Source organism: Triturus cristatus, chromosome 6 (genome assembly GCF_964204655.1).
Source record: "Triturus cristatus chromosome 6, aTriCri1.1, whole genome shotgun sequence".
In the NCBI taxonomy this organism is placed as follows: Eukaryota; Metazoa; Chordata; class Amphibia; order Caudata; family Salamandridae; genus Triturus; species Triturus cristatus.
The window spans coordinates 955,402,835-955,428,422 of NC_140589.1; the positions used below are offsets into that span (position 1 = coordinate 955,402,835).

General features: G+C 48.2%; 1 protein-coding gene across 1 annotated transcript in view; it reads left to right on the forward strand.

Moving 5' to 3' along the window:
- IGF2R (insulin like growth factor 2 receptor) overlaps positions 1-25,588 on the forward strand; it is a 1,674,612-nt gene that overhangs the window by 1,024,224 nt on the left and 624,800 nt on the right. The window contains exon 30 of the mRNA XM_085611652.1: positions 12,092-12,222. Within this exon, the coding sequence (XP_085467778.1) occupies positions 12,092-12,222 (131 nt within the window). The remainder of the gene's footprint in view (positions 1-12,091; positions 12,223-25,588) is intronic.

Here is a 25,588-nt window from a genome sequence, read left to right on the forward strand (position 1 = left end):
TTGTTTGCTGTTCTGATTCAAAATTATGTCAGTCGTTGGCCTGGATTCCCCTTCACATCCTTCTCCATCTTAATCTCTTTTTGCTTGTTGAGCAAAGGGAGCAGATTTTTTTGGTCCTGTATCCTATTGGGGCCTAACATGGGGAACATGTCCCTTTGCTTTGATGATCGAGTGAGGACGTCCTGGAATTCTTATTTAAAGAGGAGGTATGTGAGGTCACTTAACCAGGGGGTCTCAAGTTAATCTGCCTAATAAGTTTTCTGGGAACAAAAGGGGAGAAGAGCCAGGGATCACAAACTCTGTGTAGAGGGGGAGAAAGTATGTAGCACACCCCTGCCCAGCCCACCAAATTATTTTACATTCTTTTCTAATGCCTTTAATTGCTCACTCTGTAGGAACATCCCTGAAGTCCTAAACTTTTATTAAACAGCAGATTTTGTCATCTGTACAGAAAAGCAGTATTCTGTGCTTAACTGAGCTGAGAATAAGCTGTCTATTTTATTTATGATCTTAGTGCTTCCTTCTTGGTTTATTTTAGCGGGTGATAATCAAAAACAGTAGTGTGGTTATGCATAGGGTTTGCTGCATTAGGTCAGTACCAAGAAATTAAATCATAAAAGAAAGGCCCAGGCCTTTTGCTTTGTAGTGTGGGTAGGTCTTTTACTGTCGACTAATCTGTTTTGCTGGGTTCCTCAGCTACCTACAAAGGGTATTGTTTTGGTAAAAGCATTTATATAGTCTGTTACTACCATGTACGTGGTACTGTCACAAGAACAATTGATGGACAGAATGCAGAACAATGTCATACATTCACCCCAGAGATCTGGGCCTAAATCCATCGTTTTTTTGCTCACCATGCCATTCCAGTTTGGACCCAGTCATATGCAAATCAGTCTTGACCCTGCACCCAATGGGAACAGTCCAGCCCGAACTGCCAGGCCAGGTCCTCCCTGGACTGGAAACAAGCATCCTAGGACCGGTTTCGGGGGTTTTCAGCCCTCATCAGCCAGGATAGCTTGACTACAGTGGCATGGAGAGCATGGGACCCACATCTGGGCATACCCGCCCCACTTGGGGTGACAAATGCAAAAAGAACAATTGATGGACAGAATGCAGAACAGTTTCAAAAACAGCAGTTGATGCAAAGAATGCAGAACAATGTCATACATTCACCCCAGTACAGAGACCTGGGCCTAAATCCATCGTTTTTTTGCTCACCATGCCATTCCAGTTTGGACGCAGCCATATGCAAATCAGTCTTGACCCTGCGCCCAATGGAAACTTCCAGCCCGAACTGCCAGGCCAGGTCCTCCCTGCACTGGAAACCAGCATCATAGGACCAGTTTCAGGTTTTCAGCCCTCATCAGCCAGGATAGCTTGACTCCAGTGGCAGGATCTGTGACCGGGGGGTGAGTGTCTGAAAAGTGTACTAGTTACATAACACTCCAAATGTCGGATTGTTTTCCATCTTCTTTATTTTTTCAAAATGTATTCTGTTACAGAAATGACAAGTGCATGTTGGGAACAGCCTACCCGTTTCGTCCCTGTTCTCCTGGGACTTCTTCAGGGCACCAATCCAACTTGCGGAAAGTCTTGGGAGCATTCAATTCATGGAAATCCAAGACCAGACCTTTAGTATAGTGTTATAATGCTCCGGACACTACTTACGAGGGATGCCGACACGAAGCAGGGGGCACCACACGCCCATTTGTTTGAAAAATTAGAGAGGGGCCGCTAGTGATTGATGCCAGTCTTGAAGCTTCGCACTAAGCAGATGGTTACATGCTCTCGTCTCCTGGTTACTGAACACAGAGCCTATAGGGAAGAATTAACAGTGAGACCTGCTTTATATTCAGTGGTGTAGTAGAGGAACTCACCAACTGTAAAGGTGACAGGGAACTCACTGAAGGTCATAATTCTATACTAAAGGGTTGGTCTTGGATTCGCATAAATTGAATGCTCACAAGACTTTCCGCAAGTTGGATTAGTGCCCTGAAGAAGTCCCAGGAGAACCGGGATGAAATGCGTAGGCTGTTCCTAACGTGCACTTGTCTTTTCTGTAACAGAATACATTTTGAAAAAATAAAGAAGATGGAAAACAATCCAACATTTGGGGTGTTATGTAACTAGTACATGTTTTTCCTGTTAACATCCAATTAAGTGGAGAGTAAGACACTTGCTGTCATTGTGCTTGAATGTTAATATTATATAATTGTTTAGGTACTTTTGACTAATCATTAATTTTTAGTGAACTGAGAAAAGTATAGATACAGTGCTCCTCTAAATTGTGAACTTGGATGAATAGATTTGGGTTTTTTCGATTGACCCAGAAGAGTGAGCATTGTACTGAAGATTAGCAGGGACAAACGGTGTGCAGGCAAATTATATAACCAAAACCAGCCTTGCTGTTGTATTATTGTCTGAAAAGTGTGACTGGGGGTGAGTGTCTGAAAAGTTTCAGTGCTCCGTCCATCATCTCCTTGTGTTTGCTTTGTTCGCCCTAAGTTGGCAGGGTATGTCCAGACGTGGGCACCTTGCTCACTTTGCCACTGGATTCAAGCTAGCCTGGATGATGAGGGCTGGTAGCCCGAAACCGGTCCGAGGGTGCTTGTCTCCGGTCCAGGGAAAACATGGCTGGGCAGTTCGGGCTGGACTTTTCCTATGAGGCACAGTGTCAAGACTGATTTGCATATAGCTGTGTCTGAACTGGGGTGGCGAAAGTGAGCTAAAGAACCATGATGGATTCAATCCAGATCTGTGACTGGGGGTGAGTGTCTGAAAAGTTTCAGCACTCCGTCCATCATCTCCTTGTGTTTGCGTGGTACTGTAACACCTTTGAATTAAAGTTCCTTTTATGGTTGTGGGGTACCACACGTATTGTCCAGATTACTTATCCAGGATCTTCTCGCCTTGTTCGACTACGGCAGCGCTCTCTACCTTTGCTCACCTCGCTACCTGATAAAGAGGTTGCAGATTACGCAGAATGCCACTACTTGGCTTCTTATGAATGCCCCTAGACATCAATCTGTAAAAGGGCCCTAAAGGACATCCACTGGCTCTCAGTCGAGCAGTGTGTCCAGTTTAAAACCCTTTGCATCCTGTGTAGCCCATTCTATAAGAAACGTCCTGTTTTGTTAAGACCGCTTGCTACTCCCTACATTCCCAGAAAGTCACTTAGATCTTTCTCAGCGCACTTATTGCAGGCCCTCAAATTTAGAAGATCTTGTTTGGGGTGGGTTTTTATTTTCTCATCAGGCCCCAAAACTTTGAAACACTCTTCGCCTGGAATTACTTTTGCTTTCCAATGAGCTCTCCTTCCATAAGGCCCTGAAAGCCTGGCTTTATAGTAACTAGTCCGGTCTGAGAGCTAATTATTATGATGACTGTTCTAGCGCTGGGAGGCCTTTAGGTAGCTATGCGCTATATAAGACTCCGAATAGAATAGTGTTCTGTGACTTTGGAATGGACTTATGTACTGTTTAATGATGGGTTATTTTGGATAGTGGCTGGTAAGACCATGCTATTTATCTATGTGGAGTGTGGTTTTGCTTGGTTTTACTTGGATATATGTGCAGAATGGCATTTTCATTTTTTGGGTTCTGCTTGGGTGTACTGTTGGCCAGCTCTAAAATTGTGTGTTCTACCTCACAAAGTTCAATCACTGAAGCAAAGGAAGAAAACTTTGGCAAGATGTTTTTGAGCCCTCAAGTAGCAGCAGGTGGCTGTGTGTTCATTCCATCACACACTCATTGCTATCACTGTGGGGCACACACAAACATTTTCTTGAGATGATAATGTGGTACTTACTTGAAATATGGCTGTATGCTGGTGCTGTAAGCACTGGTGTCCCATATATCTCGTTGTTAGCAAAACAGTATGTAGATCCTTACATATTGTGTCAATGCTCATAGAAACAGTATACAAAAAAATGGAGGGTGTTTGCAAAAGGATACATTTACATTTACACCCTTCAAGTCCATTTTAATGAAAAGAGTCTGGGGCTGGTATAAGTTCCCTAACTTAGGATACAATTTGTTCAAGGCATATGAGCTGCAGATTGCACACTGTGCATAGATCGCCATCTGGTGTTCGGCCCGGATGTTTGCAGTTGTTTTTCCTCTTAGAAAGTCTTTGGAAGTCACGAGGCATGTGACTCCTCCTTTGGATCATATTGTGCATGGGCTTCGGCTCCATCCTCAGATTGTTTTTTCCGCCATCGGGCTCGGATGTGTTCTTCGCGCTCCGGTTCCGAACCGTTTTCAGTTCTTCTGATCAGCGCGCAATCCTTCCCTTTCCGCTGTATTGTTTCGATCGCGCTCTCTACACTCGACGCGTCTCATCATTCGAAGTCTTCGATTCCGGTCGTCGACTAAGGCCTTCGGGCCTACCTGGGCTCCGGTCCTGGCTGATGGAAAGGACTCCATTTAAAAAGTGTCCTCGATGTGGGTCGAAGTTTCCCCACACCGATCTCCATGAGGTGTACAACCTCTGCCTCTCCCCAGAACAAGAGGCAAGAGACTGACCGGCTTGCAAATCCTTCCGGTCAAAGAAGACCATTCGGGACCGATGGGCGAGGAGAACAATGGCACACTCGTCGACTGCGATCCCCGACGACATCTTCGGAGAAGGCGTTGATGTTCCGGAAGAGTAGCACACCGAAGAGGGCCTAGTCAGCGCCTCTGAAGCCGACGACTCAGATGTCGAGGACATCTCTCCGGCACAGAGGGGCGTGAGTACTAACATCGACCCCCCACCCTCAACAGCATCGAAAAAGGCTTTGGTCACGCCTTCGCCCTCGGGCCTAGGCACGATTAAAGACACTGCTTCACATACCTCGATTTCGGGCCCGGTTAAGAAGCTCTTCAAGCCTTCCGGCGGCTCGAGCCAGCCTGCCGTCGGTGCCGAGAAACACTCCTCGGTACCAGCACCGAAAAAGAAGATGGCCTCCTCCTCCTGCACGCCGAGCTCCACACCGAAGCACTCGGCGCCGAAGACTGGCACTAGCTCCTCGGTACCGACACCATCCCCGGAACCGAGCAAAAAATCAAAGGCCCTCGACACCCACACCTCGAAGCCGAAAGTCATCTCGGAACCGAGGAAACAACCAGACATTTCTAAGCCACACGGTTCAAAACAACGAACCGATGCCGACTCGAAGACTAAAAAACCTAAGACTCCGACACCTTCGGCGCCGAAGGATGAGCCCCCCACAGATTAACTATTTCGGCCCGATCCACTACAAAAAACACTTGTCAAAGACCCTAAAACTGGACATTTGATGCTCAGCATCAAAAAGAGACCGCTGGACAAGCCTGCCCCAGCTCCACCTCCAAAGAGAAGAGACTTTGCTACCTCCCCTTTGAGTCTACCTTCACCCCCTCCTCCACCTCCTCCTCCTCCTTCTCCACCTTCTCCTTCTCCTCCGCCTCCCCCACCTCATGATTCCCCCACACCCTCTCCTGATGAGGATGATGACGTCTACGACGACACAACATCCCAGACGTCCCTAACGTCCCGCAGAACGACCTTTACCCTTCAAGACCGTCCCCCCCTGAAGACACAATGGGGTTTAACCAACTGCTCCATAGGGCTGCACACTACCACGGAGTTGATCTCCATACAGACCCCGTGGAGGAGGACTTCCTCCTAGATACTTTTGACACTACACAGAGGGCCACTTCCATTCTGCCCATGCTTAAAGGGTTTATCAAGCACGCTCTGGAGGTCTTTAAAGACCCGGTCAGGGCCATGGTCATCAACCCTCGCATCGAGAAAGTATAAGGCCGCCCCTACATACCCCGCCTACATCAGAGGCCCCGCACCACTAGACTCCCTAGTAGTCTCCACTGCAAGGAAACGTGCAAAATCCCAGGCATCAGGAGTCCAAACTCCTGGACGCCTCTGGCAAGTGAACTGCATCCCAGGCTGCCAACATATGGCGCATTGCAAACACCCAAACGCTTTTAGCAAGATATGACAGGGCACATTATCATGAACTGAAAGCCATAATGCAACACCTCCCTGACAAATACAAGAATAGAGCCAACGAGCTAATCCAGGAGGGTAAAATCATCACCAACACCTCCATTCGTTGCGCCCTCGATGTAGCTGACACCGCCTCTAGGGCAATTAACACCAGCGTCCTCCTGCGTAGGCATGCCTGGCTACGACTTTCAGGTTTCAAACCCGAGGTGCAGGCTTCCATCCTCAACCACCCCTTTGACCAGGAACATCTGTTTGGCCCCAACATGGACGTTGCACTTGAAAAAATGAAAAAGGACACCGATACGGCGAAATCTATGGGAGCCTTACAGTCGCACCCTCCTAGGCGCTCCTTTCTACGCTCTTCCTTTAGAAGCACCTCCAGAGGCTACTCCTCCGACAGCGCCTCCACTTCCTTTAAAGCCCCTACCCAATCCACCTTCACCAGGGGTTACCAGAGAGGCGGCTACAGGGGTAACAACAATAAAGGCAGAGGCAAAACTAACACCTCCCGCTCTGCCTCCACCCCTGCCCAATGACTTCCCTCCACTCCCCCAGGCCATCCCACTCCGGTCGGGGGCAGACTCCACAATTTCCTTCCTGTCTGGACTACCATCACCTCAGACAAATTGGTAACACAGATAATTCGGTCAGGCTACTGCCTCGAACTAACATCTACCCCCCCCAAACATTCCACCCAAACAGCGCCCAATGTCACAGGAACATTTGTCACTTCTAAAGCAGGAGGTAATCTCCCTCCTACGAAGAGTGCGATAGAACCAGTTCCTGCCCACCAACAAAATATGGGAGTTTACTCCCTATATTTTCTCATACCAAAAAGGGACGACACTCTAAGGCCCATCCTGGACCTCAGACCCCTAAATCACTACATACGCTCAGACCATTTCCACATGGTCACACTCCAGCAGATACTTCCCCTACTCTCCCAGAACGACTTCCTTGCCACCCTAGACCTCAAGGACGCCTATTTCCACATTCCCGTGCACAAGGCTCACCGAAAGTTTCTCAGATTTGTAGTGGACAGTCAACACGATCAATTCAAAGTGCTCCCATTCGGAGTCACCACAGCACCACGGGTATTTACCAAGTGCTTAGCGGTATTGGCAGCACACCTGTGAAGACAACACATCCACGTCTTCCCATACCTAGACGACTGGCTCATAAAAGCCAATTCATACAACCAGTGTGTACAACACACTCACGCCACTATCCAACTACTTCACCAACTGGGCTTCACAGTAAACCACAAAAAGTCCCATCTGCAACCGTCCCACATAAAACAATACCTCGGTGCCACCATAGTCACCTCAAAAGCGCTAGCCTATCCCAGTCCTGCCAGGATAGCAAGCATTCAGGCTCTACGTGCCAAATTTCAACCGGAGCACTCTCTTCCAGCTCGAGTGTTCATGCAACTTATAGGAATGATGGCCTCTTGCATATTCATAGTACCTCGCATGACTCCATATGCGTCCTCCCCAAGAGTGCTTAGCACGCCAATGGAACCAGGCCCAGGGTCAATTGACAGATCTGGTGTTGGTAGACGATCGTGCCCATCGCTCTCTGCAGTGGCGGACCACCAAAAACCTTTCCAAAGGGCGACCGTTTCTGGAACCGGTTCCTCAGATAGTACTGACAGCGGACGCATCGCTCTCCTGCTGGGGAGCTCACCTACTACATCACACCATGCAGGGCAGGTGGACACCTCAACAAAAGTTACTCTACATCAACCATCTGGAGTTACTAGCCATATTCCTAGCCCTAAAGGCCTTTCAAACCCATGTCTCAGGCAAGGCTGTCCTAGTCCGCACGGACAACATGACAGCCATGTACTATATACAAAAACAAGGCGGCACACACACTCTGCAGCTCTCTCAGCTAGCACAGAGCATATGGAGATGGGCCATACCCCAAAAAATCTTTCTCCTAGCCCAAAATGTCCCAGGAGTCCAAAACACTATGGCTGATCTGCTGAGCAGACAAACACAACAGATCCACAAGTGGGAACTCCATCCACAAGTTCTACACCCGTACTTTCAAATGTGGGGACATCCACAGATAGTCCTCTTCGCCACCCATGAAAACGGCAAATGCCCAAGCTTCGCTGCCAAGTATCCACACCCATTGTCCAAAGGCAATGCGATATGGATGAACTGGTCAGGCAGATTTGTGCACGCCTTTCCGCCTCTCCCACTCATTCCATTAGTGGTGCGCAAACTACAGCAACACTCCCTCACTCTTATCCTAGTAGCTCCAACTTGGGCCAGACAACCGTGGTACACCACACTGCTGGAACTATCTGTAGTACTGCACCAAAATTTACACCTCTCTCCACGCCTCTTAACCCAGAACCATGGAGAGATCAGGCACCCGGACTCAGCTCAGCTCAACCTTGCGATCTGGCTCCTGAAATCCTAGAATTCGGTTATCTAAATGTTCCCCCTGACTGTATGAACGTCATTAGAGAAGCTTAGACGACCTACCACTAGAGCTTGCTATGCAGCCAAGTGGAAACTGTTTGTGATCTATTGTCACAACAATAACTTCAATCCCCTAGATGTGTCCATTCAACACATCATAGGCTATTCACTACACCTACAAAGATGCAACCTAGCCTACACATCTATTAGACTGCAGCTTGCTGCCATAGCAGCTTATTTACAAAACAGGCAACATCTATCACTCTTTAGAGTACCTGCCATAAAAGCCTTCTTGGAAGGCCTCAAAAGGTTGAATTCCCCCAGAGTACCACCCTCACCTGTGTGGAACCTAAACCTCGTTCTCACAAGACTAATGGGGCCTCCCTTTGAACCTCTACACAAACGTGAACTTAAATTCCTAACATGGAAAACTGCTTTTCTTGTAGCCATTACTTCCCTCAGAAGGGTCCGTGAGATACAAGCACTCACCATTCAAGAACCCTTTCTGCAAATGCACCAAAACAAGGTTGTTCTCCGCACTAATCCTAAATTCCTACCTAAAGTCATTTCTCCCTTTCACCTAAACCAATCTGTGGAACTGCCCGTATTCTTCTCGCAGCCACAGACCATTGCAGAAAGAGCTCTCCACACACTAGATGTCAAACGAGCGTTACTCTACTACATCGAGAGAACACAAACCTTTCGTAAGACCAAACAACTGTTCGTGTCTTTCTCACCACCACACAAAGGCAACCCCATCTCCAAATCTGGGATAGCTAGGTGGATTGTTAAAAGCATACAGATTTGCTACCACAAAGCAAAACGAACGCCATCTGTTCCCCCTAAAGCCCACTCTACACGTAAGATAGGGGCTTCCATGGCATTTTTAGGGAACATCCCCTTAGATGATATCTGCAAAGCAGCTACATAGTCTGCACCGCACACTTTCACTAAACACTATTGTGTAGATGTGCAAACTAAACAAGCTAGTGTGGGCCAGGCTGTCCTCAAAACACTGTTTCAAACAACTGCAACAGATACTGGTGGTCGCCGCTAGGAGCGAGTACTGCTATCTAATCTATGCACAGTGTGTAATCTGCAGTTCATATGCCTCAAACGGAATATGCTACTTACCAGTATGCATCTGTTCTTGGCATGTAGAGCTGCAGATCTACACACGCCCACCTGCTTCCCCGGCTACCTTTATCTGTTCCAGTTTATCTTATTAGGTACAGCACACATGGGCATCTTCACTGCTTATTACTACGCTCCATCATTTCCCCGCTGGCTAAAAACAATTGAGGATGGAGCCGAAGCCCATGCGCAATATGATCCAAAGGAGGAGTCACATACCTTGTGACTTCCAAAGACTTTCCAAGAGGAAAAACAACTGCAAACATCCGGGCCCAACACCAGATGGCGATCTATGCACAGTGTGTAGATCTGCAGCTCTACATGCCAAGAACAGAGGCATACTGGTAAGTAGCATATTCCTTACCTTATCATGAAGTCAGCATGCATTATGGTGTTGATGTTCCCATCAGAGAGTGGGGAGGGGAGCAGGTTCATTCAGCTTCCAACTGTCAACCATTTATCAGAATGGGGACAATTTCATTTCCCTCATTCTGATAAATGGTTATTGTGTTGATGGTCATGGGGATCGAGCCCTTCCTCTAGCACCTTTGAACCCTTTGACACACTTGCAACCTTACATTTTAAAAATCACTGTAACTGGGTGGCATGCCACTACCTTGTGTCACACAGTGTTAAAATAGCCTAATGTAGTACCTGGAATGATGAGGATTAAAGGCAAGATGTACGAAGGGCTTATGTGATCACAAAGCCTGCAAATTGCATCATTGCAGGCATTCCCACCACACAAAAAACCTATCTCCCAATGTACTAAACTCACATTACCAAATGTCTCAATGACTTGAAATGCATATAATGCTATCCTTTAAATCAATTGGATGAGAGGTCAGCGATAGAGCAAATATTCTACTTACCTTAAACATGTCAGATAACTGAAAACTAATTGAATAATTATCAGGGTCAAAGAAATAATATACAATTAACAAATATTTAGAATTCCGACTGTCTTGAAACTGATCACATATCTACCTTTTAATAAAATATTTGACTGCAGGCTTAGGGTAATTAAAAGATTTGCAGTAGAATGAAGCCTTTCAATACCTGATGGAGGTGGCTATCGGGGCAGGTTTGAGACTTAAATCGCGTAAAGTCTTACATTGGTTGTATTACACTCAGTCTAGGTTGAACAATAATGGTGAACTTGGGCACAAATCTCTCTACGTAGGGGATGTGTTCTGGTGGGCACTTTCTTTAACTCCATATGGCTCTGGCCCCAAATAAAGTTTTTTATAACTGGGTTGGTATCTTTCAGAATTTTATATTGGAATATACCCAAACCCCAGAAGCTAAATCTATGTTTTTTGAGGGATGAACCCAACACAATGAATCCAAACATTATATGACATGGGTGTAATGGCTGCTCACTGTATGTTGCCAGGTTCTCGGGCAGCCTGAGGTTACAACTTTAAACAAATGCCACTTCAACATTGATTGGCACATGCTCACTGACAAATGTGTGTGGAAGCCAGGGGTGCCTCAGAAGCATGAAAAAGATTTGGGGCCCTGAATTAAATAGAGATAATCCCAGTGAAAATGCAGTTGGGGTGAATCTAAAGTGTCACCCCTAGGCAATGAGGGTTAATGCCATGCAGTATGGGCCTATTTGATCTCCTCAATGTATAAGCTGAGAGAAGGTATTAGATGAAGTAAAAGCACAGGTGCCATTTTAACTCATTAGATAGACTTCCACTGTTATATGGTTCAATTTAAAATCGCATTTTTTTTTTTAAACAAAATCAAAAAGATTCAATGAAGTGTTTGCCAACGACATGGACCTACAGGATCACACCACAGACATTCTCTTATTAAATAAATCTGTATTATTTTTGATGGTTTTATGTACTTGTTTCTCATAGTGACAGAGCCTCATATCCATAAAATAGTTAATGCTCTTTCTTTGCAAGATGCTTTTGAATATTAGATCTCCAATACATTATAGCTGGTCAGCTCTGAGCTGACTTTGGCATTGCTACAGTTTTTTTCTGCCACAGAACCATGCATTTTATTTTGGTAACCAGCCCCCTGGGAATTTGTTTTCCATGGCACTGTCTGCCACTATTTGCATGGAAGTAAGGGGTGTTAATCGTTGGCTTCAATTTTTGAATGTCTAAATTGGCCATCATGACAGTAGTGACATAGGGATCTCTTCGGCCTCTTTGGGGATGTGAGGCTGAACTCTCCTGCCAAAACGTAGTTTTGGTACCTGGTCGCACGGTTAGCCACTCTCACTGGTATTTAGGGTAGCAGGATACAGTTAGTGTTTGTACACTCCGTTAATCTTGCATCATTGCAGTAGTTGCACCCTGTAGATTCATATTTGTTTTCATTGATCAGCAGCAACTTGTCCCTTGTGCACTCAACACAACATAAAAACACATTTTCCTCTTTATTCTTCAGACTACTTATTTAACATATTCAGAATATTTGTATGCTCTTTTCAATATTGTGTCTGTTGGGTTTGTGAAGTAGACTGCAACATTGTGTCTCACTTTTCTAACTATTTTTTTTTCATTGTTTAGAGACAATAATGGAAACTCTTTTGACCTTTCACCCCTTTCACAACATGCTGAAAATTGGGAGGCCATCACAAGGTCTGGATCTACTGAGAAGTATTTAATTAATATCTGCAGTTCTTTAGTCCCAGAGAGTGGTAAGGAGAAATTCACTACCATTCTTCTTTTTTATGGTTCTTGCTTAAAAACCTTGTAAGTGCAGGGTCAAAACAAGCTAGAGGTTTAGAGGATTTACAATGCTTGAATCCATATTGTTCTATAGACTGTGTGTTCGGAGAGATTTAGTATGATAGATTCTTATTCGATGCACCATTCCATCTTTATTAGTATCTATGAGTATGTTGATGGTACATAAGATGTTCAGAATTACTCTGGGATTAGTATGTTGATCACATTGCTTGAATTCATGTACTTTCTGTTTGAGCTGCTGATATAAATAGTGATGAATTTAGTGACTTGTGCTCAAATCAGTGGAGAGAAGTTAATTGTGTTGAATGCAGTGTACCACTCTGGGGAATAGGATACTGACTGATCACTCCTCTAGATAATGGTCAATGTGCAATCCATAATGATTTAGATTAAACACCACTTCTTTAAAATTAGTGAAGTTATGAAAGACCAAGTTCAATCTAAAGGGCAGCACCTCATATTGGTAGTGATCATTCCCCCTAAGTACCCAGCAGCCCCACTGCTCCATAAGCCTCGGAGGCAACAGAGGGATGTGAAAAGGTTTCCTCCTAAAGCTATAGAATTGGATAAGAATAGGTCACCATTTCAGTATCTCTCAGGATAATTTTTTTTCTGCACTCCTACCAGAAGGTGGTATGAGACAGTCTGGAAGCAGTGACGGCTAAACTGAGGGGGGAGGGGTGTTACTGACATCCTAACCACAAGACCCACCAACGAGTGGGTCCATGAGACCTTGGTAATGTCAAGAAAAAGTACTCACCAAAGTTAAAGTTATGGTCACCTCGAGTTTTACAAAATATCTTTTTGTTTAGAATACGTAATTCAGTGTTTTCAAACTAAATGTATTTAAAGAAAATGTTCAAACTATTTCCCTACGTTTTCGTTTGAGCGTTCCTTTCTCCCTTGGTGCATTTTATAGCACCAACTTTCACTGTGCCTCCCAGGAGTTACACCAGAGACCAGAGGTACAGCCAGTCTTCTCCAGTATGGACCTTTGAGTTTAGCTACGGTCTTGTAACGTCCATGCTACTGCAGGCTTCTCTGCCTCAGAATTTGAGTCTCACTTCAGCTCGGCACAAAAAATACATTAGAGAAAAAGCCTTAATGTGGGTAGCAAAGAGGCTGCATGCTAGAAGCAAAATAGTTGGCGTTGTGCTGATACGATCTTTCAACTTACAATAGAAAAATGAGCGAAATGCATGACTTGCTGGAAACAGTAAATCTTATTATAATGACCCAATGGGTTGATAAGTTCAGCTGGGAGAAGACCTCTGTTTCTGATCCACTTTAATGGACTGTGAGGAGTACATTACACAACCTTCCTCCTTCCTTCACCTGAAACTGAAGTTGAGCTGATTGTGCCATTGGGTTTTCTTGCTCCTGCCCATGTCACAGCGAAGGAATTGTTCACCATCCCTTTAGTGCCGTCTGTCGCTGCCCACTTCAGTTGATGGATCAGTTTTGAATATATTTTTATCTGAAAAAGTTGGTTCAGTTCAGGACAATCCAGACCTGTATCATGCTGTAAGTGAGTACATCTCAATGTCCATGTTTTGCCTCAGCCTGCTTAGCCAGGGAGTATGTTTGGCCACCTATCCCCCACCTTTTGTCGGATACATTTCTGGACATCTTGAGCGCCAATCCTTTAGGGTTACTGATAGTGTCTACCTTTCAGCACACCACAGTTTGGCTCTGGTTTCTCTTCAGCCCTGGCAAAAAAGCCATTATTTAGTTCCTAGAAAATTACTGTCCGATATGCTTGGGCTTTGTTGATTGGGGTAGTACTTTCTCCACTGAAGAAGCAGGACATTATTATTCTGAAAGCCACATAAGCTCCCGAACCAAAACCTACTTCCCTGAGAAGCCGCCGTAGCAGGATCTTTTGAAGGAATCCTATTCAACACCTCTAGACCACAAAATTGTGGCTTAATAGGATGAGTGTTTCTTTGTTAAGGGAATCCCACAACATAGTCTGTAGGTATGATGGCACCTACATCAAAGGAAAAGCTTTGTCATTTCACATTGATATGAATATGAAATATTCCAACCGAGAAGAAGAAATGTATTAGTTTGGTGGTCTTTCATGGAGACCGGCTGATGCCAGTATGATCATAGCAAAATACAGTTTATACCTCTTCCACAAACTTGACCTGCATGCCTCAGTGCTCCTACAACATGCCCGGGTAGAGTATGAATTTATGTCCACACACTAAAAAGAAGTGGTTCCATAGAAGCTGCTGATGTCCACTGTGCTGCATGCGCCACTTGTTTCCCTATGTGGCAACACACATATTTGACGTCTTTGCATGTTAAACAGAAGAAAAATAATAAAGTAATGACCTTGTTTAATGGGAACACCTTCTTTGATTCATCACAGATAAGATGCTGCATCAATTCAAAACTAGAATGGTCACAAGCAGTGGCGTAACGAAACTTGAGGGGGCCCCCCTGCAAAGCACATGGAGGGGGCCCCCCTCCCCCGGCGGCGCGGCCCACCATCTACCACTTTGCCCTACCACCGAGAAATCTAGTATATTTTGATTTGAAACCTCCAACATTTAAATGAAATGCCTCCTATATTGTCTCTCAAAGTTCTAATGAGAAAGTAGGAAACACTCTTAACATACAAGCTATGCCATTTGTAACAATACTGTCAAAAGCAGATTATTTAACTGAGGCAGCAATCAGAACAATGCCAAGGAGCGATCCTATGGTCTCAAACTGCCTATGGCTGAAGAACAAAGAACAACTATGAAGGGTCTGAAATAGAATTGACAATACCTTGAAACTTTGAAAGATCAACCCAAACCTGCAATTCCATAAAAACTCGACTGACAATATACATGATAAGTACACAAGCTACAACTCAGTATCCTGCGAAAGTCAAGAGAAATAGACTGGTGAATTATCTGCATGCCACACACTAGCGACTGTCAAGGGTTGTGCATGATAATAACGTGAACTGAGGAAGCAATTTCAATCATAATGTCTTTATTAGTAAGCCTTGCAAAACAGGCAGGCAAACAAGGCTGAGGAAGAAAACTGTTTGGATGCTTCAGAACATTGATGCAGATGTTTGTCTGTTTTAATTTATCATTTCTCTAGTAAAAACTATGCTAAATACAAGATTTTTTTTTTTTTTTCTTTTTTGAAACCGTTTATTGCAATCTCAAATATATACAGGTATGGGCCTACAACCTTCCGGCCGGCCGCTAATGTGACAGAAGCAAATGACATACATACAATGAGGCACTTGGCTTTGCAGAGACGATAAAGCAGGAGGTATCAACAACGTGGGCCACATGACTCTGAGCCCACAATACGGTTTCGTTTTATACAACACAACAACATAAAACCACACCCGCAAGGCAACCCGCGATCGAGAATGACGACACGTGCTCCTCAAGTGGGGGACCCCAACCATCCAAAGAAATCCAGAGAGGGGAAGGGAAACAGATCCGGGACTGGGAGAACAATGTTCCCGGGGCTGAGGGAGGGGGTCAACTAGGGGGATGGAGCTGGTGAAGCGGGAGGCAACAACGGCGGCTCGCAAATACCCCCGCGGTAGGCGTTCCAGGGGCCCCATATCTTCACCCATGCCCCAGGCTTACCCCGCGCCACATACACCACCTTTTCTCGGAACATGCACCAGTCCATGTGTTCTTTCCAGGCCGACACCGCCGGGGGCCTCTGGGATCCCCACAGTTGAGCAATGTCACGTTTAGCTATCATATATCCCAGAGTCACCCATCGCGTCTGCGGAACCGAGTAATCGGTCGGTTCCCACACATTCAGCAAGCATCTCCTCGCTTCAGGCAACAGCGCGACATGCGTAACCGCTCGCAGGACCTCATGCACACCACGCCAGAATCGCTCCACCCTCGGACATTCCCACAGAATGTGCAAAAAAGTCACCAAAGCACCACACCCACGCTTACACAATCCATCCTCGGCATAGCCCATACGCAGAAGCCTTGGCCCCGTCATATACACCCGGTGGAGTATCTTAAGCTGGACGAAGCGAAGGCGAGCCGGGATGGCCACCTCCTTCGGAGAGGCCACCGCGGAAATCCAGTCCTCGTCGTCCAACTCCAGCCCATCGGCAACCCAAGCCTCGCGGAGGCCAGTCAGTAAGCCCGAGCGGTCATTTATCAATTTCTTGTAAATGAGGGAGATCGTGCTGTCCGGAATGTGGCCATCTAGCACTCTATCCTCCAGGGGGGAGGACTCCGGTATGGAGGCCACGTCTGGGAAGACGGAACCCAGTGCGTGACGGACCTGCAGGTAGCGAAAGTATTCACTACCCTGCAGCTGAAACTCCGCCTGCAGCGTCTCGAATGTTTTGAATCCTCCCCTCGTCCAGAGATCTCCCACTGTACTGATGCCTATCATGTCCCACCTCTCGAAGCCCTTCGAGGTCCACAAAGAGCCCAGCCTCTCCGACGCATACAACGGTGACGCCCGGGTCAAACGGTCCTTCCATCCCATAGCTGCATTAGCCGCGTGCCATACTCGCACCATGACACGCGTGGGTCCCGTCAAGCGGGAATCGGGCACGCTAGTGTAGAGCGCTCGATTGTAGTCGCCACCGGGCAGGAGCATTTTGTCCATTTCAAATGCCGGGTTTAGGGCGGGCCCATAGAAGCCGTGATTAATTGCAGCTAACTGGGAGGCCCAGTAATACCGCTTAATATCCGGGAGGGCAATCCCTCCGTCGTACCACGGGAGCGTCCATTTTGCCAGGGCTATACGCGGCCTCCCGTCCCAAAACAGACGGCGCTGTAAGCTTTCCACCTCACGGAAGTAGCGCGCCGGGACCAAGTCCATAGTGTTCTGGAGAGCGTACAGAAAGCGCGGCAATGACATCATCTTGAACAATGCCGCCCGGCCGAGCGGCGAAAGCGGCAAGCGCCGCCAGCGCACGACGTCCTCCTTCAAGCGCTGGAGGGGGGGAAGCAAATTTCGCTCGTAGCGGGCCACCGGGTCCAGCGTAATATAGACCCCCAGGTATCGAAATCCCTGCGAGGCAATCTGGATCGGACAGCCCCGAGGGAGGACAGGAGCCTCCCCGGAAAGCACATAGACACAGGATTTAGCCCAGTTGATGACAAGGCCTGAATTACGGCCAAAGGAGCGCAGAACATCGACCAGGACAATCCGTGATTTGCGCGGGGAGGCTAAGTACAAAAGGATATCGTCAGCATAGAGGGACACGCGGTCCTCATACTCGGGGGTCCAACGGAGACCACGGATAGAAGGGTGCCACCGCAGCCACTCCGCCAGGGGTTCCAAGGCCAGTGCAAAAAGGAGCGGCGACAGGGGACAACCCTGTCGCGTGCCCCGTCCCAGCACGAATGGGGCCGAGACTCGACCATTCACCACCACCTGTGCCAATGGGTCCGAGTACAACAATTTGACCCAACTGATGAATCCCGGGCCAAATCCAAATTTCGCCAGCATCGCCCAGATGTAGGGCCATTCGAGCGTGTCGAACGCCATGGTGGCGTCCAAGGACGCCAAGATGGCCGGCTCCCGCACGAACGGAACACGCGCGAGCACCCCGTGCAAGCGCCGCAGATTAAGGGCCGTATTGCGATGGGGAATAAAGCCGGACTGGTCCTGGTGGACCAAATCGCCCACCACGCCGACCAGCCGGTTGGCGAGCACCTTGGCGAGGATTTTAGGCTCCGCGTTCAAGAGCGAGATAGGCCGGTAGGATGTAACCCGGTCTCGCGGTCTCCCCTCCTTGTGGATAACCACGATGGTAGCCAGACGCTGGTCCGGCGGGAGGGAGCCCCGCGAGTGGGCCGCAAGGAACATTGCGCGGAGGTGGGGTGCCAATACATCCGGTCGCAGTTTATACAACTCGATAGGAATGCCGTTCGGGCCCATGGCCTTGCCAGAAGCGACCGAGCGGATGGCGAGGGCAATTTCGTCCGAGGTGGGGGCGGCATCCATCAACTCCCTGTCCTCCATTGAGAGGGAGGGCAGCGCGATGTCACACAGCAGGGCATGGGAATCCTCCTCCGGGCAGGGAGAAACCGGGGAATATACCTCGCGGAAATAATCCGCAAAGCAAGAGACAATGCCTTCCGGCTCAGTAACACGTACACCATCCATTCTCTCAATCAGCGGGACCACACGACTAGCTCTCTCCTTCTTATCCAACCACGCAATCAACTTGCCAGCCTTATCACCCACATCATACAATCGCCCCTGTTGCTCTCTGCTGAGGCCCCTGGCCGCCTCCGTGACGAGGGACCTATAGGCCGCCTGCTTAAGGTGTAGAACGTGCAGCGCAGCGTCAGTCACCCCACTCCCCAGATCACCCTCCAGTTCAGTAATTTCGGCCTCCACCCGGGTCACCTCCTCCTGTGCGCGCCTCCGGGCATGGGAAATAAAGGAGAGGGCCTCCCCTCTAATCACTGTCTTGAAAGCCTCCCTCAGGGAGATGGCCGACGGGACAGACCCCACATTCTCCTCAAAATACCGTTGCAAGGATTTAATCAAGTCATCACGAATAGTGGGGTCGCGCAGGTACCAGGCATTGATTGGAGCTACCCTGCCCTCCCCCCTCGGGAAGACATCAAAGTGCAACAGGAGTGGGGAATGATCTGAAATACCCCGCGCCAGATGGCGCACCTCCCCCACTCTCCCGGCATAGGCCGCAGGGACAAGGACATGATCAAGCCGCGAAAGGCTACCATGGGCCCCCGAATGGAAGGTGTATTGCAGCTGAGTGGGATGCTTTAGACGCCAACAGTCCACCAATCCCAGTGTGTCCAAAAGACCAGACAGCCACGCTTGTGCCCGGGGGAGGTCCCTAGGGGGATAGCGATCCATAGTCCCAGAGGCCACCGCATTGAAGTCTCCCCCAACCACCAGAAGCCCCCCCGTAAGGTCAAGCAGGAGGCGTCCCAGGTCCGCAAAGGTGGTGGACTGTAACCCCGGTGGGACGTACACTGAGACAAAGACGACTACTTTGCCCTCCATTCTCCCCACCAAGACAGTGTAGCGTCCCCTCTCATCATGGCGCACCTCGTCTATTTCTAGCGGGAGCGAGGTCTTGACCATAATGCCCACCCCTCGTGAGCCTGATGTGAAGCCCGAGTGGGCCACCAAACGATAGCCACGTCGATTCATGGCACAAAAGGAGTTACCAATGAGGTGTGTCTCCTGCAAAAAGACCACATCAGGCGAAATCCGTTTCAGATAGTGCAGGACCACACCCCGCTTAATCCTATCACCCAGTCCGTTAACGTTCCAGGACAACAAAGTCAGGTCCCTACCCCCCATCACATACAGAAGCCATCATTTGTCCCCCCGAGAGCATCTCAAAAACACCAATACAATGAAGGGTTTGCCTTGCGGTAGAAACGAACCACACCCCACCCCAACCCACCCATCCCAACAGAACTCCCCCCACCCTGCACCCCTGCATGAGCCCAAACAGCCCCCCCAAAGTGCAGTGTGCCTGTCGCCCCATAGAAAGAAAACTAACTAGTCCCCCAGAGGAGGAGGGAGACCCCCCAAGAGACCCCACACGACCTCCACAGGAGGGGAACTTACCCTAACAGTCAATGGTGACAATAACACAGTCCAGAGCAAGGCCTACCATTAGCCCCTCAATCCTGATCCGGCGGGCCCTCCCCACCAACCGCTCCCCCCACCCACCCCCCCGGCCCCGATCTCCGGGCAAAGTGTCCAGCCAGTCCCCGGCCGCCTCGGGACGATCAAAAAAGTGCGTGTGGCCATCCACCTCCACCCTCAGCTTAGCCGGAAAAAGCATCGCATATTTGAGATTCAGGTCCCGTGGGCGACGTTTGACACCGAGAAAGCTCAGTCTCTGCTTTTGGACCGCCGGAGTAAAGTCAGGATAGAAATTTATATCCATATTGTCAAGTCTGACCGGCCCTTGTAGCCTGGAAGTCTGCAGGATAGCGTCCCTGTCCCGAAAATTGAAAATCCGGGCGATGAGAGGCCTCGGAGGGGCTCCGGCCTTAGGCCTACCCCCGGGGACCCTGTGGGCACGTTCCACTGCAAAGAATTTACTCAGCCCCCGAGGCTGGAGATGGGTGAGGACCAAGTCCTCCACAAACAGATCCGCTGCCTCTGCCTCGCGTCCCTCTGGCACCCCGATAATGCGGACGTTGTTTCTCCGGGCCCGACCCTCGGAATCCTCCAGTCGACGATGCATCAGGGCGCTCGCCTGGCCAAGCCTGCGCACCTCCTGTTGGAGGGCCGCCACGTCAGATGTGAGGCCCGAGGTAGAGTGGGCCAAAGAATCAACCCGGTCATTTGTTTTTGACAGATCGGCTCTCACGAGGCCCACATCCACGAGGACCGAGTCGATCTTCTGCGCCAGAGTGTCAAAGCGCTGGTCCACCGAGGCCTTCATCTCGGTGATGGCGCCCATGACGTCTCGGAGGGTCAGGTCCGTGGGCAGAGCAGGAGCATCAGTCGGGCCCGTAGGGGACCTACGCAGCGCCTCTGGAGATCCCCTCTGGAGGGTGTAGCGGTCCATGTTGTTGGATTGATGGGCCGCGCCACGACGGGTCGACTTCACCTTAGCCCGGTCGCCATCTTGTTTTGTGGCCATGGTCGCGGTCCCCAAATCGAGCCAATCTCCTTAAAAAGGGGGTAGACAATCCCGTTCAAGGGCTCTGGGGGGGGGCGACCACCGCTCCGCAGGACGGACCGTAGCCGGCGGGCCGGCAGGGTACCCCAACGAGGCCACACCACCGCACACCGCTTCGCGACCCTACCTCGCCTGGCAGCAAGGAGGGCGCAAAAGCGAAAGTGAAAGTGCGGGGTGCGCGAGTCGCCCAGCCTTGCCCGCCGCTGTTATTCACTTTGTCGCCGGATCGCCCCACAACTCCAGTACGGGGGGCCGGTGTGGAGAAGGCCGCAAACCTTAATCGGTGCTCCCGCCGGTGTCCGAAGTCCGAATTGAAAACGGGCGTCACCTCAGCTCGGGTTCACAAACACAGTCCCCTCATCTAGGACAGGATTCGGTCAGGATTTTAAATACAAGATTTAAGGTACACGAATTACAGACAAGTGCAAGCAACACCATAAATAACACTGCATGTAGAATACAAACAAACCATATCAGCAAGTACCTAATGACAATCTATACAAACTGTAGTTGGTTAAGCAAAAGAAAAAGTGCAAATACTTTCAAACTGCAAAATAAAGTAATCACCAGTTCAGCAATATACAAAAATCAAGCATGTTTTGTAAAACAATACAACTTTCTTCTTGCATCAAGGTGAAAATACTTTCAAAGTGCATGGTAAAAACAAGTCGAGCAGCTTCCCTCACAAGGACTGACCTGAACCACCAGACTGGGCCTTACTTCATAACAAACAGAGGCCTCAGACCTCAGTGTGTCAACACTGGCGGTATTTACAATTTACTAAGAGTATAGATAGGCCTGCTAAATTACAGATTCACCATTGCCTCCAAATGGCTCTATCGTCACGTGTGACACCGCCAGCCAGGCCTGGATTTTAAGCCAACAGCGCCTTGCATTCTGGGAGTTGTGCTGTGACCATCTAAGTAAGGGGTTAAACATTCCAGCATGCAAAGTGTTGTTGGATAAAAGCTACGAATGGACAAGACATGGTGCCAATGCCACTTGGCAGCTATGTTTTATACAAGCACAAGGGGAGGTTTAATTTCCTCAACACAAGCTGCAGAAGTCTGGCGTCAAGTAGCAAACACGTTGTGCGGAGAACCCAGAAACGTGCTGTGTTTAGCCCCCCTGTTTTACCGGAGCTGTCATTCTCTAAGAGACCCAGCGGTAAAAGCCCACAGTTGTCTCTAATGCATGTTAGTGCCAGGCAGTGGTCGAAGTGGGGGGGAAAAAGTAGGGGAACTGTGGGAGGAGACTCAGAGGGCGGGAATAACCAATGGATTGGGTCAGTGGGCGGAGTGAGAGGTGTGGCAGAAAGAGCAAAATATCACAATTTTTAGTATTAGTTTCCCATTTCACTAACCGGTTACAGCTTATTACATTATATAATTTAACCAATAGATACACATGTTTATGTAAGGTTAAATATGTGTTATTGAGATTAAAATACATTCACAAAGTGGGATACGTTTCCAATCACAGAATGTCCCAAATACCCTTAAAAGTGGAATCGCAAGCCATTTGTCTCCCAGCCATGGAGTTTCCGTCAACAGCACGTCTCCCTTTTCCACAAGAGCAGTTCAAACATGAATGGCAAATGTTTTCCACATAACTATGGCTTTGCCATATTTGCCACATAATACATCATCTGCTGCATAATCTGACGATTTTAACTAATAAATTGTTTATAGCTCAAACACATCAAAAGTTACTAAAAAATTTGACTTGTACTGCTGTGAAGTGGAGGGTCCTTTGCAAAGGTTGACTGGTCACCTTTCTCATTGCTGCAGTTGTATGTTCCACTAGTACTAAAATGGAAAAATCTTTGCAGAAACTGTTAGCATGTGTAAAAATGTCAAAATAATAAAGTAACAGAAAATTTACAGCACCACTAATACCAGTGCAGGGTGTCAGAGCACTTTACATCACACATATTACACAGAGACAATCATTCATATGTGTGTAAATCACTATGTTGGAAATGTTACATAAGACAAAGGACTACAAGGTGTAGGAGTCACATGACAACCATACTAGTCGCAGCATAGTTTAATAGTGATTGGTCTGCAGAAACACAAACTCAGAATTAAAAACATGATACCATGGTTGGGGGTTATCTTTAATAATCAGAATTGATTTCTACCCAAATGAACCCTTTTTTGCAACATTCGGATAATCGAGGACTGGGGGGAAAAAACATAACGCTCTAATTTATACCTTGGAGTTTGCATGCAGCTCTTACATGACAGCTAATACCTCACTGTTCTATGTTAGGATTTTAACTTATTAACTGCAAGTAACAATAGGGTCTCTCTGACAAAAGTAGTAACCCACCGACCTATTCACATTATGTGCTCTTTGTGATCTGCATGGCACATGTTCTTAGCAGCATACACATTACACCTTTGCCATTCCTTTTCAAAGTCAAACCTTCCACTAGACAAAACGCCATCTCTCTCTACTAAGAACATTAATCACTGGAGTTATCAAAAACATTTTTATTGTTACCCAAAAATGTTGGAGGCCTGGAAGGAGGCAGTAAGTACTTTTAAAACCATATTATACTTACAAACATGATGCCCCCACCTGAAGTTAGCACCCGGTGCGGTCGCACTGCCCTAGAACCACCCTGCTCAAGGGTCCTGTGACCTCAGTGACAGAGTCACTGCCACTCTATGATGTGCTGCTTCATAGGTCTGTCCCCAAGACCAGAGGTGAACTTCATGGATAGTGGTGGGCAGGCCTTCAAGGTTAATCCACACTTGCCACCGCTAGGGTCCACCTGCTGGTGCTAAGACACCAGGGCCTTTAAGATATTGCGGCGCCTTCTAAGGTGTAGCACAGGAATGTGCTCCCTCAGGAAAGTGGTCTGGGGGCCTGGTCATTAAGGCTGAACCTGGTTCACCAGTTCCACTTCAGCAGCTCTGACCATAGCGCCACATCGTCTCCCCCACTGAACACCATACTGCCCCACTTAGAGAAACTTAGACTGCACTGACTCGCTATAAATACCTGGATGTGACTCAATTCTAATTGCGCACTAGACGAGCAATATGCTGCCTAAAAGAAATTAACATCATCCTAGAAAAAGCAAACACTCATAGGGAATGCAAGATTAAGTAAAGCATGTGAAATGTAAGCAGGAACAACATGGTTACCTTTTTCCTTTTACACTCATTATTCTGAAATTAGTGAGTGCTTTTGCATGAAAAGGTAAGTCCATGACTACTGGGCCCGGAAGAGACCCGTTTCAGTGCCCATTGCTTATATCATTTCAGAAACATAGGCAGTATGGTTTAAAAAGACCACATTCGTAAACACACAGTCGCTGTACACATTTTGTTTTCCAATTCACCCATCAAGCAGATATTCCAGGGAAAACTATGTTGTTCAAAGAGAGAGGCGAAAACAAAAGTAGCGCTTCACTGGGAAACACTGTAAAGTGGCGCTAATGTGTTTAGGTGTGAATAAATCAATCTGGCCACCTTGCAACCATTCTCTCTTGCTTTAATTAGTTATATTTCACATTTGGAATGTTTTATTTCTCTCCAACCCGAGGCTGCACTTTTGTCAGAAAAAGGCAACGTTTTCAGCAAAAAAATAAATCTTTTTTGGATCCATTTCACAGGGGAGCAAATAAACGAAAGGAGGAAAGAGAGGATAATACCCGTTTCTTGAAGTCTCAGTTTTCACTAACTGAGGAGCGAGACAGAAAGAGAGGGAAGACTCGGAGGCTTAGAGGCCGTCACCGTGGCCTGCGCGCACAGTTTAATTTATTGGAACTTGGGGAGGCCATGAGCGCAGAAGCGCCATTTGCGAAGACTGAAGAGGCTTGCTTGCAGGCGCGCCGTCTCCCTCCGCTGAGAGTGAGGGGGCCCCTGAAACGTGGGGTGCCCCCCGCACCGTGGGGGCTGCGGGGGCCTGTGTTACGCCCCTGGTCACAAGCAAATTACTAATCTCCGGGGAGGGCGCTAGCTGGCGCATGGGCAATATGGCCGCACGTCTGTGAATACGGTTGAGAAACGGTCAGCTGCGCACCTAGCCACGCTATTACAAACGCTCGCTCTAAGCACCACCGCAGCGGATTGTGAGCCTCTGCAGAAACACTTAGTGAGGCCGGCGAGCCCAGCGGGAGTCCGCGACCCACTAATAATTTCTAAAGCGACGTGCTGCGGGCGAGTTGCAGAACAAACACTATCGGCAAACAAGAGGAGCGAAGCCCGGTGTACTGACGCGCTAAGGTGACATCAGAACAGTGTGGACAGGCGCAGTGCGTCCATTGGGGCGTTGGGGCGTTGCCCCCCTGCACCCGCAGCTCCCTCCTCGGTGTCTCTGAACTTAGTTTACTTAAGTTCAGAGACGCCGAGGGTGGGGAGAACTCAACTGACAATGCATGTCAGTCAGCATGACTTCGAACCGTGGGCGGTCCGGCGTCATGTTGACTGACATGCATTGTCAGACAATCCAGGGAAAGGCAGCACTGCAGCACAAGTGCGCATGAGTGGGCATGGAGAGCTAATTTTTAGCCCGTGCCCAGTCATGCGTACTTGTGTTTTTACTGCCTTGCGCATGCCCATTAGGAGCTCCTCGGTCTCCTAATGGGCAGGCGGCGGGCGTAGCGTAAGCTGTGCCCTCAGCCAATCCTGGCGCTGCTGGAGCAGCGTCAGTAGAGGGGT